At 41.7% G+C, this 13923-nt stretch overlaps 1 protein-coding gene across 1 annotated transcript in view; it reads left to right on the top strand.

Annotated features, from left to right (window-relative positions):
- Positions 1241–13923, top strand: part of LOC109837958 (beta-galactosidase 3) — a 28489-nt gene continuing 15806 nt past the window's right edge. Inside the window, exons 1-7 of the mRNA XM_020406351.1 lie at positions 1241–1700; positions 1785–1880; positions 1978–2090; positions 2165–2231; positions 2328–2420; positions 11309–11452; positions 11966–12054. Coding sequence (XP_020261940.1) covers positions 1539–1700; positions 1785–1880; positions 1978–2090; positions 2165–2231; positions 2328–2420; positions 11309–11452; positions 11966–12054 — 764 coding nt within the window. The 5' untranslated portion in view covers positions 1241–1538. The remainder of the gene's footprint in view (positions 1701–1784; positions 1881–1977; positions 2091–2164; positions 2232–2327; positions 2421–11308; positions 11453–11965; positions 12055–13923) is intronic.

Here is a 13923-nt window from a genome sequence, read left to right as displayed (position 1 = left end):
CTCATCTCAGATGTCAAATATTGGATTTTTTAATACATAAAAATGAACCGTAATGAAAAATTGAATCTTGTCATAATAAAAATCTTAACTTTCATGTTTTATGACCAAAATCACTATCAAGAAACTGAGGAAAAATCTTAGATCCAGCTCTGATACCAATGTTGGATCCAGATAACTACACATATGTAATAGGCTAAATATACAACTAGATTATGAGCGAAAACATAGAAACGCTAGCATGCTTTAAGGAACATAAACCACAAGTTTAGGATTTACCAAACATATTGTTTATGTAGGATCATCACACTTTTCTTTATCAATAGCTGGAGGCCAACCACACCATGCAACCGGTGAGAAATCCCCATATATCACCCTATGACTACTACATAAATCACGAATTTGAGCAGAGAAGGAGATGACGGCAATCATATGTATTTATATATTTTCTCTCTCACCCCTCACGAAAAACCTATGTTTATAGATAAGGGCTTAGAGATTGAATATCTTATCCTTAACCATGACCAATAATCTCTATTAATCTGAGGATAAAAACAATTGCGACTATGTAATCAATATAAGTTAAGATATCTCATGTATGTATTCATATATTTTAGGAAATAAAAGTATCAATATCCTAATGTGATACACACCCCCGACTAAGGGAGCGCTGGAAGTTTTTTTTCTGGGGTGAAAACCTGTCATTTTCTGATTGAGGCGTTTTTAGATGAAAACCTGTCATTTTCTGACAAAATGGCAGTTCCCTCCCCCCCAAAACCCCCTCAAAATCAAGCATCCAAACGCGGCCTAACATTTTCTCAGAACATAAGAACAGGAGTGACACTAGGGGCACACTCTCTACTACACTCCCAATCACATCATCTCTCTTGCTACAGTGCACATTGCTCACTTGAGATTTTAAAAATTAAAATCTCAAGTGGGCCACGTGCACTGTAGCAAGAAAGATTGTGTGGTTGGGAGTGTGGTAGAGGGTGTGCCCCTATCATTATTTTAAGAACAGCCCTCCGCGCCTGTAACCACCTTCCCAGCGTCCGATGCCTGAAACAGAACCCCGACAAAGGCAAGGCCACAGCAGCGCCGGATAAAATCAAGGAACAATAAATACAGAGAAGCCCAGTCCCCATTCATTGTTCTGACAACTACCCTTTCTCACACCCAGCCCTCTTTCACCCCTTTCCTTCACTCACCCCATCCTCGACCCCACCTACTCACCGACGTTGGGTCCCACCGAGTTCGGCGCGGATCACGTCGGCAGAGCGCAGTCCCATCTGTCCCATGTGCCGAATACCAGCCCTCGTGTCCCCGCCAAAATCGAGAGAGATGTTTAGACTGTATGAATCTTAGCTGTTCACCGATCCCACCCTCTGTACGTAATCTCCAAGCTCAGTAGCTGATACTAGAGACTGAGAGTTGTATCTTAGCTGTTCACCAATCTCTCTTTCTCTCTCTTACCCCGCCTCCCTCCGTATATAGTCTCACACTATCCGCACTCCCTTGCTACTCCTCATCCAATATTTATTATGGCCCCAAATACTGCTCTCATTTTCCCGTTCTTGGTTTTGATCTCGGCTTCCTCTGTGTTCTGCGCAAATGTCACCTACGACCATCGATCTCTCATCATCGATGGACAGCGGAAGCTCCTCATCTCCGCCTCCATCCACTATCCTCGCAGCGTTCCCTCCGTAATCTCACCCCTTCCCCTTTTGTTTTCCCTTTCTGTCCCCCGTTTTTTTTTGAGTTATTTACGACCTTGCCACTCTGAACAGATGTGGCCGGGGCTCATCGCTGCTGCTAAAGACGGCGGGTGTAACACTATAGAGACCTATGTGTTTTGGAACGGCCACGAGCTCTCCCCCGGAAATGTAAAATCAAAAATTGGGAATCCCCCCCTATTTTCCTTTCATTTTTGAATCCCCCCCCTCATTTTGTTACTTGTCTTGATTTAATTCTTGGTTTCAGTACTATTTTGAGGATCGATTCGATCTCGTCAAGTTTGCAAAGATTGTGAGGGATGCTGGATTGTATATGATACTCCGCATTGGTCCTTTTGTTGCAGCTGAATACAATTTTGGGTATGAATATTATTCGAAATCATAATTTTCTTGATTTTTTTTGCTCGCTCTAATTATAAAAGTTGGGCTTGCAGGGGAATCCCTGTTTGGTTGCATTATGTCCCAGGTACTGTGTTTCGGACAAATAACGAACCATTCAAGGTCTGGGTTTAAACAGTGGAAAACGTTTTTTTATTTATAATGTTGGTTGTTTCGATCATTGTCAATACTGTAATTTGCGAATGACTTTTGGTTCAGAGACATATGCAAAACTTTACGACGTATATTGTTAATAAGATGAAGCAAGAGAAGTTATTTGCATCGCAAGGAGGCCACATCATCTTGTCTCAGGTATGCATTACCTATGATCCTTCAGCTGTTTAAAGTTCGTCATGTCATCCCATTTTCATGATTTATTTTTGGTGAGTTGTTGGGCATGACCAAGCATTCCTTTAGTTTGCACGTTAGCTTTTATCGATTTCTTTATCTGCATCTCTTTAGACTATTATCGTGCATCCTTTGGTCACTTGTATTTATGTGCATCTCCTTAAACTAGTATTATGCATCTCTTTAAACATTCTCCCCTTTAGAAGTTGGGTATAGCCCAATTAAAATGGTAAGTTCTCCACTTAATATTTTCTCTTCAACGCAGCTCCTCTAACTTCCGCTAATCCTCTCATAATTACATCTTTGAGGGATGTAACTAGGGATTTCAAGGGGCACAAATTATATGGTCTTAATCTAATTGATTTTGACAAATATGAAATATTGGACCTCTGATTGTTTAGTATATCGATATGGATATGAATTTTAGTAAACTATGTACATCCGAATAACTAGCTAACTGATTTATTATAAACGTTTTATTTATTGTATGAAGCTACAAACTTTTAAGGTTACGCTCATTTTCCTTATAGTCATTAGCCAAACAAAATGTATCAGTATCTCTTTATAAAATTTGGATATTTTAGTTCATTACTAAAAATAAATCCATATTGCTACCACTATGGGGCTGTTTGCTTTGTGGATTTTAATCTTGATGCATGAAATGGATTTTGAAAAATCCATAATTAAAATCATGTTTGTTTGTGATGGATATTAAAGAGGATTTGCATGAGGTATAAAGTCAAATTAAATTTTATTTGGTTGGACATGAATTTTGTTGAGGATATGTGACATGTTGTGCGCGGCGGAAGCCAAAACCAAACTAATGTGGTTCGAGAAACCAAACTAATCGCCGAGAGAGAAGACCACAAACAATTCAAAATAACGGCATGAACACAAACAACCAATTTTAACGTGGTTCGGCAAGTTGCCTACGTTCAGAAAAGAAGAGTACAAACTGAGATTACAAATCACTTGAACTCACTAGTTAATCTCACCAACAAATCTTTAATTCTCTTTAAATAAAATCCTAACCAATAGTTCAGAAAATACCTCTTTTCTTTTCTGTCGTCCAAATATCCCCAATTCACTGCTAAATTCTCTCTTCCAATTGTTCCATATATATAAAAATTTTAAAACCAAAAACATACTAGGAATTCTAAAATAAAAAATAAAACAGATTAGGAATCCTAATAATCTGTTACTAAAACAGATTTGGAATCCTGTTACCAAAACAGATTAGAAATCCCAATAACCTGTTACCAAAATAAATTAGGAAACATATTAGGAACATGCTATCCAACAATTCTCTACCTCGATAAAGTTTTTCCAAAACTGAGCCGACACCACTACCAACCAAACGTCTCACTTGTTACGTCTAGTACGAAGTAGAACAAATCCATGATAACAGACTCAATCCACAACAAGTCGAGAACCTAAACGAGAATGCGAACAAACTCCAAATATCGGTATCAACTCACCAAACCGGATGCATCATAAATGACTACCTACGTATCCTCTTGCCTAATGAATCAAGTCTTCACGTAGTTCACCAAATGGCTTCCAAAGATCCTCAATCAACTAGAAGAGTTCACAACCCTTCTCCAATATAATCAACAAATCTGCGGCTGCTAGAACTCCCAATAGCTCCAAAGTGAAACAAACCAAACACCTCCACCTGAGATGAACCAATGATCATAACCAAATGCGAACTATGTCCACCAGCTGTACTTGAATCCAAAACCAGCTCACCATCTGCATCCAAATTCAAATGATCCCCAAATTTTGTCACCTCAGCTGGAATCCCAAACGACGCAGTATGATCTGGAGTATGTAGAGTAATCTTCACCCAATGTGGAGTAGCATTACCTTCCACTCGTTACGATATCCCAATTATCTGATCAACACTCTCCAACTGTCGAGAGTCAAATATGACATACCTGCTTAGAACAAAATTAGAGTCTCCCAACTAATAACCAAACGAGTCTCTGAATTCTAAATGTGCAATCAGATCAAATCTCACATCATTGATGTGACCAAATGTTGGGAAACCAAACATCTGACGCAACCTAAAATCTGAAGCAGCTTCATCAGATCCAAAATTTCTAAACACAGCAGTCGGCAACCTATGATTAAGATGACCCAAACATGTCGAAACCCGAACATCAAAATTAATGCTCGACATCAAACATCGATCCTCCTCCAGTAAGGAACGACCCATCAAAACTATCATCTCATCTCGTCGTCCTAATGTCTCCTCTCTAATAGTGTCTCAAACTGCCGTGAGCTTGACACAAATGCAATAAAAAACCCCTACAAAAAATAAAACGACGGGTTATCTTTTTGCCAACTCACTTCCTCCATCTGTTGACTTCTAGGACTTCAAACCAACGGGACTTGGTTGTAACCCATAAATACCTAGAATAGTCCTCAATTACGAAAATCAAATACCTATTACCTCCCAACGATGCCTCCATGGAAGCTCCTCAAATGCCTGAATGAACACCACCTAAAAGACCATTCGATCGATGGATAGAAGTGTCAAACTCTAACTCGGTCTTCTTGCTCATACCAATGTGCTCAAAGGACTTCAATCAGCAGGTCAAAATACTCCTCAACAAACCATGCACGACATAACCAATCAAATATCCTAGCCTCAACAAATGTCACAGTCTAGCCAAATCTAAAAAAGTCGTCAGTTTTCTACCAATCACTGTGCTTTCAATTAAATAGTACAAATTCTTCCTCCCGACGTCCTTCATCATAATCATGGATCCAAATGTGACCTTCAAACATACATCCTCTAAGGTCATCCTATAACCTGTTGCATTCAAAATTCCAAGTGAAATAATGTTCTTCTTCAACTGAGGAACGAACATTACTTCATCTAGCTCCCGAATCACTCCGTCATACATCCTAATACGAATGATACCGATACCACCAATAGGGTATTTATGATTATTACCTATAAGCACGACATCCCTTTTTTTTAACTCTTGAAAGCTAAAGAACCAATCCCTCCTAGGGCAAATATGGTAAGAAACAGCTGAATTCAACATCAATTCTGTAGAGTCAGCAAAACAAATTGACGGTAGTGCTAATGAATAACCTGACGAATCCGAATTTGAATTGTCATCACTAGCCTTGATAACATTCACCTCTGAAGCTTGAATAGTTTTTCCTTTATTCTTCCCGGCTCGATCAATCAACTTTGAGCATTCGATTTTTCAATATCCATCATCTTTACAAAAAGTACACTAATTTTACGAACAACAGGATGTGCCCCTCTAGATTGCGATCACCTACCACGGTTTGGATTTTTTGCTCTCACGACCAATGCTCCCGCTACCGACTCAACTGAAATCTCCTTATCATTCTTTCGAAGTTGATAATTCACAAGTGTAGTAGTGACCTCACTATACGAATCTTTTCATTAATAAGAGTAAGAACGAAAGTCTCATATTTCTCGTCGGACAAGAAACTCAACAATAACGTCTTGTCCTCATCTTCAATCATCACATCTACATTCACCAAATACGTAAGAAGCTTCGTGTAGTGGTTCATGTGATCACCAATGGAGGTTTATTTCTTCAATTGGAAGCGATAAAGCCTCCTCTTCAAATGCAAGTGGTTTTTTACATTCTTTGTCAAATACTTGCCCTCTAGGATCTCCCAAATCTTCTTAACTGAAGTCTCATTGATCATATTATATTTCAAATTTTGAGTTAAACAAGATCTAATCACACCACACGCCGTTCGATTCATCTTCTTCTAAATCTTTGTAGGCGTCTAAAAATGCCTATAGGTGTCCGTACACAGCTCGAGACGAAGAGAAGACAACGAACGTCGTTATCCGAGTCTAAGAGGATTATCTGTCGTCGACAAGCGCTTGAAGCAAAACGGCGAACCAAGTGGCTTGCGCGCTTAACAATCAGCTCACGCCCTCGACAATCAGCTCACGTGCGTCGAGACAATCCGCTCGCACGCGTCAATCAGTTCATACGCGTCGGTCAGTTCCGCAACGAAGCGTACAAGTCAATAAGACGATCAATTACGCAAAACGGTGGAAAATACAAGTCCCGGAAAGACCAGAAAACATCAGAGCTCAGCAAGACGTCAAAACACCGCGTCCGCGCAGGTCGGACCGCGTCGACCCGCGCCCGCGCGGGTCGGCCAAGTCCGACCCGCGGCGGCGCGGGTCGGATCCAGCCGACCCGCGCCAGCGCGGGTCAGACTTGCCCCAGCGCACCGTTTCGACCCCTATTCGGTTTTTTGACGGTTTTCTCAGGATTTATCTGTTCCAGGGGTTCCCAACTGCCTAGATATCAACCCCAAACGTGGTTAGGCTGTTGTTAACTGAAGATAGAGCCAAATCACTCATTCTCATCCACAAACCCGTATCCGGAGCCCTATAAATACAAACCTAGGGCCTCCTTTCAGGGGGCGAAGTTATTATCAAGACGTGGAGGTGCTGTTGGATTGAGGAGTCAAAGGAGCACGAATTTCAGCGAGGGTTGACAGATCTTGGCGAGTTCTTTAGCATAAAGAAGGAGAGTTTGAGAGATCCGACGCCCGTTCCCGTCCATTCCTCGAGATTAGGCTTGGTCTTAATCTCGAGAAGAGTTTTGATTTCGCTTGGTCGATCTCAGCGCTTCAAATCAAACACTACCTCGGTGAAGGCGTAGCTCTGTCGAATTTTTCATTAACTGGATCCAGATCAACGGTCGTCTACGGATAAACCCCGGCACAGGTAAAGATCCCATGCAAGCAGAAGATCGATAAACGATCTCTGCGTTTGTTTGATAAAGTTGTAAACTTTTTTTATTTTCATTGTGTAAGGAGATCTTATAAAAAATCAATTTTTTTATTTTATTCGAGTTTATTGTAACGACTAAAGTTGTAATAGATTCGATAGCAATGAAAACAGCAACTTTCGACACAAACAAACTGGCGACCACAGTGGGAGCCAACGGTCTCGCTGCCGAGGCCGTCGTGTCGCAACCGATGATTAAGATCCCGGTTGAAGAGGTGGTCGAATACGAGTTCGACCAACAGAAGTATGAAGAATACCTCTCGTCCTCCTCCAGATCCTCCGCTTCTCGCAAGTGCAGGAAGATCAACGCCCCCGTTGCTGCGATAGCTGGACCTTGCAACGCCCTTCCGGCCTCCAATGAAGCCGGATCTGCAGATCTGAACTCCTCCTCAATCAAAGAGTTGAGTACAAAAGGCGCGCCCACTTTATCGAAAAGAGCTCACCAAAGGCGGCGCCAATGCATTGCGCGCCAACTCGGTAGGGCTTTGGAGTCAATTGACGGGATCCGTTACGAGACGGATCTAAAAATTAAAAAACACCAAGCGTCCCAACAGCGGACAAATGCCCTCTTTTCCAAATCACCAACAAGTGAATGGGTACAAGCCAAAAGGACTCGTTCAACTCTTGAAGAGCGGATCAAAAAGCGCCGTGCACTGCTTGCGCACGCGCGAATTCTTGCGCAAGAGGCCAAAAGATTGCAGAGGGAAGAAGTGGAAAAGAAGCCACAGAAACTGCACAAAGTTTGGAGGCCAAAGTCCAAGACAGCGGCCGAAAAGATCAAAAAACGCGGGTCACTCAAATCTGACCCGTCGGTTCGTGGGTCACTCAAATCCGACTCGCCGAATTGCGGGTCACTCAAATCCGACCCGCCAAAACGCGGGTCACTCGAATCCGACCCGTCAATTCGCGGGTCACTCGAATCCGACCCGTCAATTCGTAGGTCACCCGAATCCGACCCGCCAATTCGCAGGTCACCCGGATCCGACCTTCCACTTCGCAGGTCACTTGGGAGGTCACCCAAATCCGCCCCGCCAATTCGCAGGTCACCCGGATCCGACCTTCCACTTCGCAGGTCACTTGGATTCAACTCTCCACTTCGCGGGTCACTTGAATCCGACTCTCCACTTCGCGGGTCACTTGGATCCGACTCTCCACTCCGCGGGTTACTCAAGTTTGACCCGCGTCGGGTAAAGACAGAAGACGTTCTTCACATATTTCGTCGATCCCTTCGAGTTCCGCACCTCCGGCGGGGCACCATGACAGCGTGGATTTGTCCCGATTCAAGGTGAGGATAGTCGATCGCCTGAGTCCTTTGCACGAGGATCGAGGCAAAGTTCATCGAAGAACGCTTGGGTCCAGTGACTGAACCCCGAGCGACTCGTCGAGCTGGGGGTCGCACATGCCCTCGCAACAATTTCAAGCCTTCTTATAAAGGGAAAACTCCAATTTCCACCCGCCTGGGGGTGTGTATCCAAAACCAAGAGCCTGTTGAGATCCTGCGCTCCCAAAAGCGTAGTTCTAAACACGTGACTCTTAAGAATGCTAATAAAGCAGCAAATCCCCTGAAAGAAACGTATTCATCTGACGATGACAACGTTATACCAGGGGAGTCATGTCAACACACGATAGGTTGCTCCGGTCATCTGACCGATGAGTTGTACTATCAGGCTGGGAGTATGAACGAGTCTCGGAAAAGATATGCCCGAGAAACCAAATCTCACTGCCCGTGTGCCGAACTAATCAGAGCAGTATTATCAGCGTGCAGTTGCCCTAAGACCGCTCCGCAGAAGGTCTCGGTATCTGAGAGGATCTCCAACGGAATGACTAAGTCCAAACCAAAGCGTCTCTGTAAAAAGCGATCGGTTGTTCAAGGTGACGAACTCCCGGAAGTCACAATAAATATGGCTGATAAGGGAAAGTCGATTCGACCTTCTAGCTTTGACCCGCTTATATCTCATCGTCTAACCCGGTTGCGATCAGGGACCACTAGACGTAGGGACTATCAGAGAATGCAGAGAGGTTTATCATCGGATAATGAAGCATCAGATGCTAACTCGGCAATCGCTTCGGATAATACGGTATCTAATCCGTGATAATCTCGTGAAGTGTTCATGATAAACACCGAGCAAATTGCCAAAATTCTTGAGGATGCCCTAACCAAGCAGAAAGAGGCATTCAAGATCGAAATAGAAATGGCTATGCTACGAATGAGGGAAGAGCATGACCAACAAATTCGGGCTCTATCCATTCAGTTCGGTGAATCCAGCCGTCGCAACTGTGCTGACCAAGCAGGTAGCGATTCAGATATGGATGAACGTCTTAATGCTGAGAATCCTCCCGTTGACCAGAACACTGGGTGTGGCCCTACTGAAAATAATAACACCAGGGGTAGACCCACTAAAGATAACAACGTTGGGGGTGGTTCCACCGAAGATGATAATGTCGGGGGTGGCCACGTTATTCCTCTTAAGAATCATCCAAACCCCGATACGAGCGAGGATGAGAAAATGAAAGATCTAGAGAGCAAAATCAACGCTCTAATGTCTGATCGAGAGGTAAAGAGGACTGGCATTCCATGTCCCTATCCAAGAGAGTGGGATTCAATAGCATACCCGGCGAAGTTCAACCTGATTAACTTCATGCCGTTTGACGGGAAGGGTTCGCCCACTCAACATCTGATCTACTTTAAGTCTCACTTGGGAATGATCTCCGGCAATGAAGCCTTGATGGTTCGGTCATTCGTCGGCACCCTTCGCGGGCCCGCCTTCGATTGGTACCGCCGTCTTAAGTTCGGAAGTATTAACAGCTGGGAAGACCTGGAGAGCCTATTTCTCGCTCATTTCTTCGATGATGACGCTGAGGTGTCAATCAGGACACTCTTCGATGAGAAGCAAGAAGACGACGAGACAGTCGACGAGGTGTCAATCAGGACACTCTTCGATGAGAAGCAAGAAGACGACGAGACAGTCGACGACTTCGTCAAACGCTTCAGGAATAAGGCAATGAACTGTCGAGATCCGATCACGGAGGACTTCATCCTCCAGACATGTCATAACAACCTATCTATTGAGATATTGAAAGTTATGGGAGTCGCACCGTCCAACACTTGGAAAGCCGAACGCTTCCTCCGAAGGAAGAAGGCCGAGAGGAGCCAACCGACGGCTAATCCTCCGAACTCGAACTTTGCCTCCCATGGTAAGGGCAAGACACATGCAGCTGCTGTTGGTGCTAATCAAGTGTCACAACAGCAATCCCGAAGGCAGCAAAAGACTTCGGACCCGAGACTCCAAAAAGAGTATTCCTTTAAGGACGAAGACGTTCCAGCCATCTTCGAATCCCTCCTTAAAAACAACAAGATTAAGCTACCACCTATCGCAAACCAGGAGGAAGCCGACAATACTGCGGATCCAAAACCCTCAAATTAAGAGAATATCTTAGTCTTTTTAGGTCACATGCTTGTCACGTGACACATTAGACTTAATGGTGTTAATTAAGAGAGTTAAGTGAGAAATGTGAGTTTTCTCAAATTTTCAAGTTGAGGGAGTTATCTACAAAACCCTCAAACTTGAGGAGGTTTTCTCAAATTTAAATAGTTTAAAGGGGTTTTCTGAGGCACGCCCCATAGTTAACGGAGTATTCTAAGGTTAACTTTGTAAATGTGCAGTTTTAAAAATAAATGGGGTATTTTGGGTTTATAGGCAAGAAACATAAATTTGCGTGTGGATGTGCTTACAATAAGTGGCCGTGAACTTTGGGATTAGAGGTAAAAAACTAAAAATTGAACTTTTTTGGGTTGGTAGGATGCACTATAGTGTTCTTTGCTTAATTTTCTATTCTTTGACCTAATTATAAAGGTGAGGTATAGGAGTGTAGCTAGCATTTTATCTTATCTTCTATATACTAATTTAATTGGGGATTGCGCTGTAGCTATGAGCAATGCAATCCTCCGTTGTTTTAGTATATAGATAAATAAATTATTTCCACTATTCATCAATTTCAGTCAACATTGGTCACGTATATAACATGTCTTGTTTAATTGCAGATTGAAAATGAATATGGAGATATTGAAAAGCCCTATGGTGACGGGGCAAAAGATTATGCAATGTGGGCTGCAAGTATGGCTCTTTCTCAGGATATAGGTATTCCTTGGATTATGTGCCAACAATATGATGCTCCCAACCATGTGGTAAGAAATTAATAACTTTATATTGAAGAATTGATTTAGGATTGCATGATAAAATGCAGCAATTTTCTCACCTTTCAATAGTATATTCCTTGGTGCATGTTCTAGGGGAACAAATAAAAGCAGAAATAAGGCAAAAAGTAAACATGAGGCACGTATAAAGTAGGAGGCATGATGAGTTGACAATTCTTGGATTCTAAGTACAACTCCTCGACTTAAGCCTATTTAAGCTAAGAAATTAGTTTATGGAAAACTTGTATTGCCATGCCGTTTGTGAGCCATACTCCATACAAATGAACTCTTTATTTTTATATCATAATTAATTTGCAGATACATATGCCCTCTTGTTTCTACCTGTACACATTTGTGTAAAGGAGCCTGCAAGATTTACATTGTCTGCCTTAATTTGTTTGTGTAAAGGAGCCTCCAAGTTTCCTTGCGAGAAAATTGCTTGCTGTTTCCATAATTTACATCAGAGCTATCATTAATGAACTGCTGTTGTTAATACATTTGCAGATAAACACCTGCAATTCATTTTACTGTGATCAATTCACACCAAATTCCCCGGAAAAGCCAAAATTTTGGACAGAGAATTGGCCTGGATGGTAATTTCATATGGATTTTACCATAATATTTTCATTTGAAAGTTAAAATTCCATTTTCTGTTTTGAAGTAGCTTTGTGGGACTTGTTTTATCTACAAAAACAAGTAATATTAATATTCATGTTCGGGTTGTAATATTTCAAAAGATTACTTTTTGCGGTATAGATAGAAGACCACTAACTTGATCAAGAATACATAGGCCCCGAATGCAAGAGCTTTCTTGTAAGTGTCCACTTGCGTGCAAGGTTTTAAATATCAGATATCGAGAAAATATCGGTTGACCAAAATTCATATCGAATTGTAGATATCGGGGATATATTGGGGATATGTAGTAAATATCAGATTGCTATAACAAATGTTTTCATATATAGTGTAATGCACTAAAATGTAGTTTCTACATACCTATGGAAATCTAAGTATATACAATGTAAATAATATATGTTAGGATCACTAATCTGCCTTGTAAAACAAACAAAAGTACAAATCAACGTTACAACATTTTGATCTGGTTTTTTACGCCAAAATGTCATTTAATATAATAGGAAAATTATGATATCTTGCCCAAAACTAGCCTAACATGGTATATTGTTTTGCGACAAGCCATATAAAAGCATATATCAACAACATATTGGCTGATATATCGGTCATATCGGGGATATATCGCCCAAAATACCCAAAAAGCGTAAATGATATTTAGAGATCATACCGGTTATGGCAAGATGTATCGCCCAAAATACCAAAAAAGCATAAAGGATATTTAAAGATCATACCTGTTATGGCAAGCCCTGTAAAGGATATATCGGGGGATATATCGGGCCATGTCGGAGATATTGAAAACAATGCTTGCATGCTACGAAGCACGGACACGAACACGACGACACGGACACGACACAGACACGACAAAACCCAAAAAAATAGGACACGCTGACACAGCTAGATTTTTTTAAATATTATTATTATATATAGATAAATTTATAAAATTCAAACAACAAACTAAAATGTAATCCTCAAACACAAGATACTAAGCTACTAACTAGTCTAACATTGCAAAATATAAAAATTCAGAGAGAGAGAGATAGAGGATTTAGAGAGAGAACGAGATCGCGAGAGGGGGAGATGAAAGGCTGCCGCTCGATCAATAGGTCTAGGGTTTGGGTTTTTTGATGGTTATAGAGGTATTTCAGGTGAATTCGCTTGTCAAGAATGAATCGGGCAGAATTCGGCGAGTCGAGAACGTGTCGAGACGCGTGTCGGGGGCGTTGCCCGCGTGTCGCGTCCGATACGCGTCGGACACGGACTCGGGGCCAAGAATGGAGTGTCGGTGCTTCATAGCTTGCATGAACTAAATTGCTGGCATGATATAAGAACCAAGAACATCTTTCTTCTTCCCCCTTTTTCTGGCCCTTTGGCCATAGTTTCTGTTGACAATATAGACGTAAGGTTGATGGTGCTGCTTCATGATGATTACCTTTTTATCTTCATGTAAGAGCCAGATTTCATCCGACCTTAATGTTAGGTTTTTGATATGAGAAAATTAGTTTTCCCAATGGGACTATATGAGGTTGCTTGATGTTCTTACTGCATACATGGTGCAATATCCTGTTGGTTTGATGCAGGTCATAGTTATTCTCTGGATTAGCTTTCTAATTTGTTTATAGGCTCTGGAATGTGGGGGAATAACAAAGATTTGGATGAATTTTTAACTTTTCTTGGAGGCTAGAGAATGATTATTCAGATCATATAAAAGTGAAAAAGTGGTTGTCAAGTTATTTATGGACATGGCTATCTCAACATTTTGTCCAACTTTCAAAGCTCATGAGGATGAAGTTGTATAAATCATTTATTCCTTTTTTTTTGCCTTGGTTTTTTTC

The sequence above is a fragment of the Asparagus officinalis genome, chromosome 4 (assembly GCF_001876935.1).
Source record: "Asparagus officinalis chromosome 4, Aspof.V1, whole genome shotgun sequence".
Lineage (NCBI taxonomy): Eukaryota > Viridiplantae > Streptophyta > Magnoliopsida > Asparagales > Asparagaceae > Asparagus > Asparagus officinalis.
The sequence above is the reverse complement of the archived record's forward strand: the minus strand, read 5'-3'. Positions and strand labels throughout refer to the sequence as shown.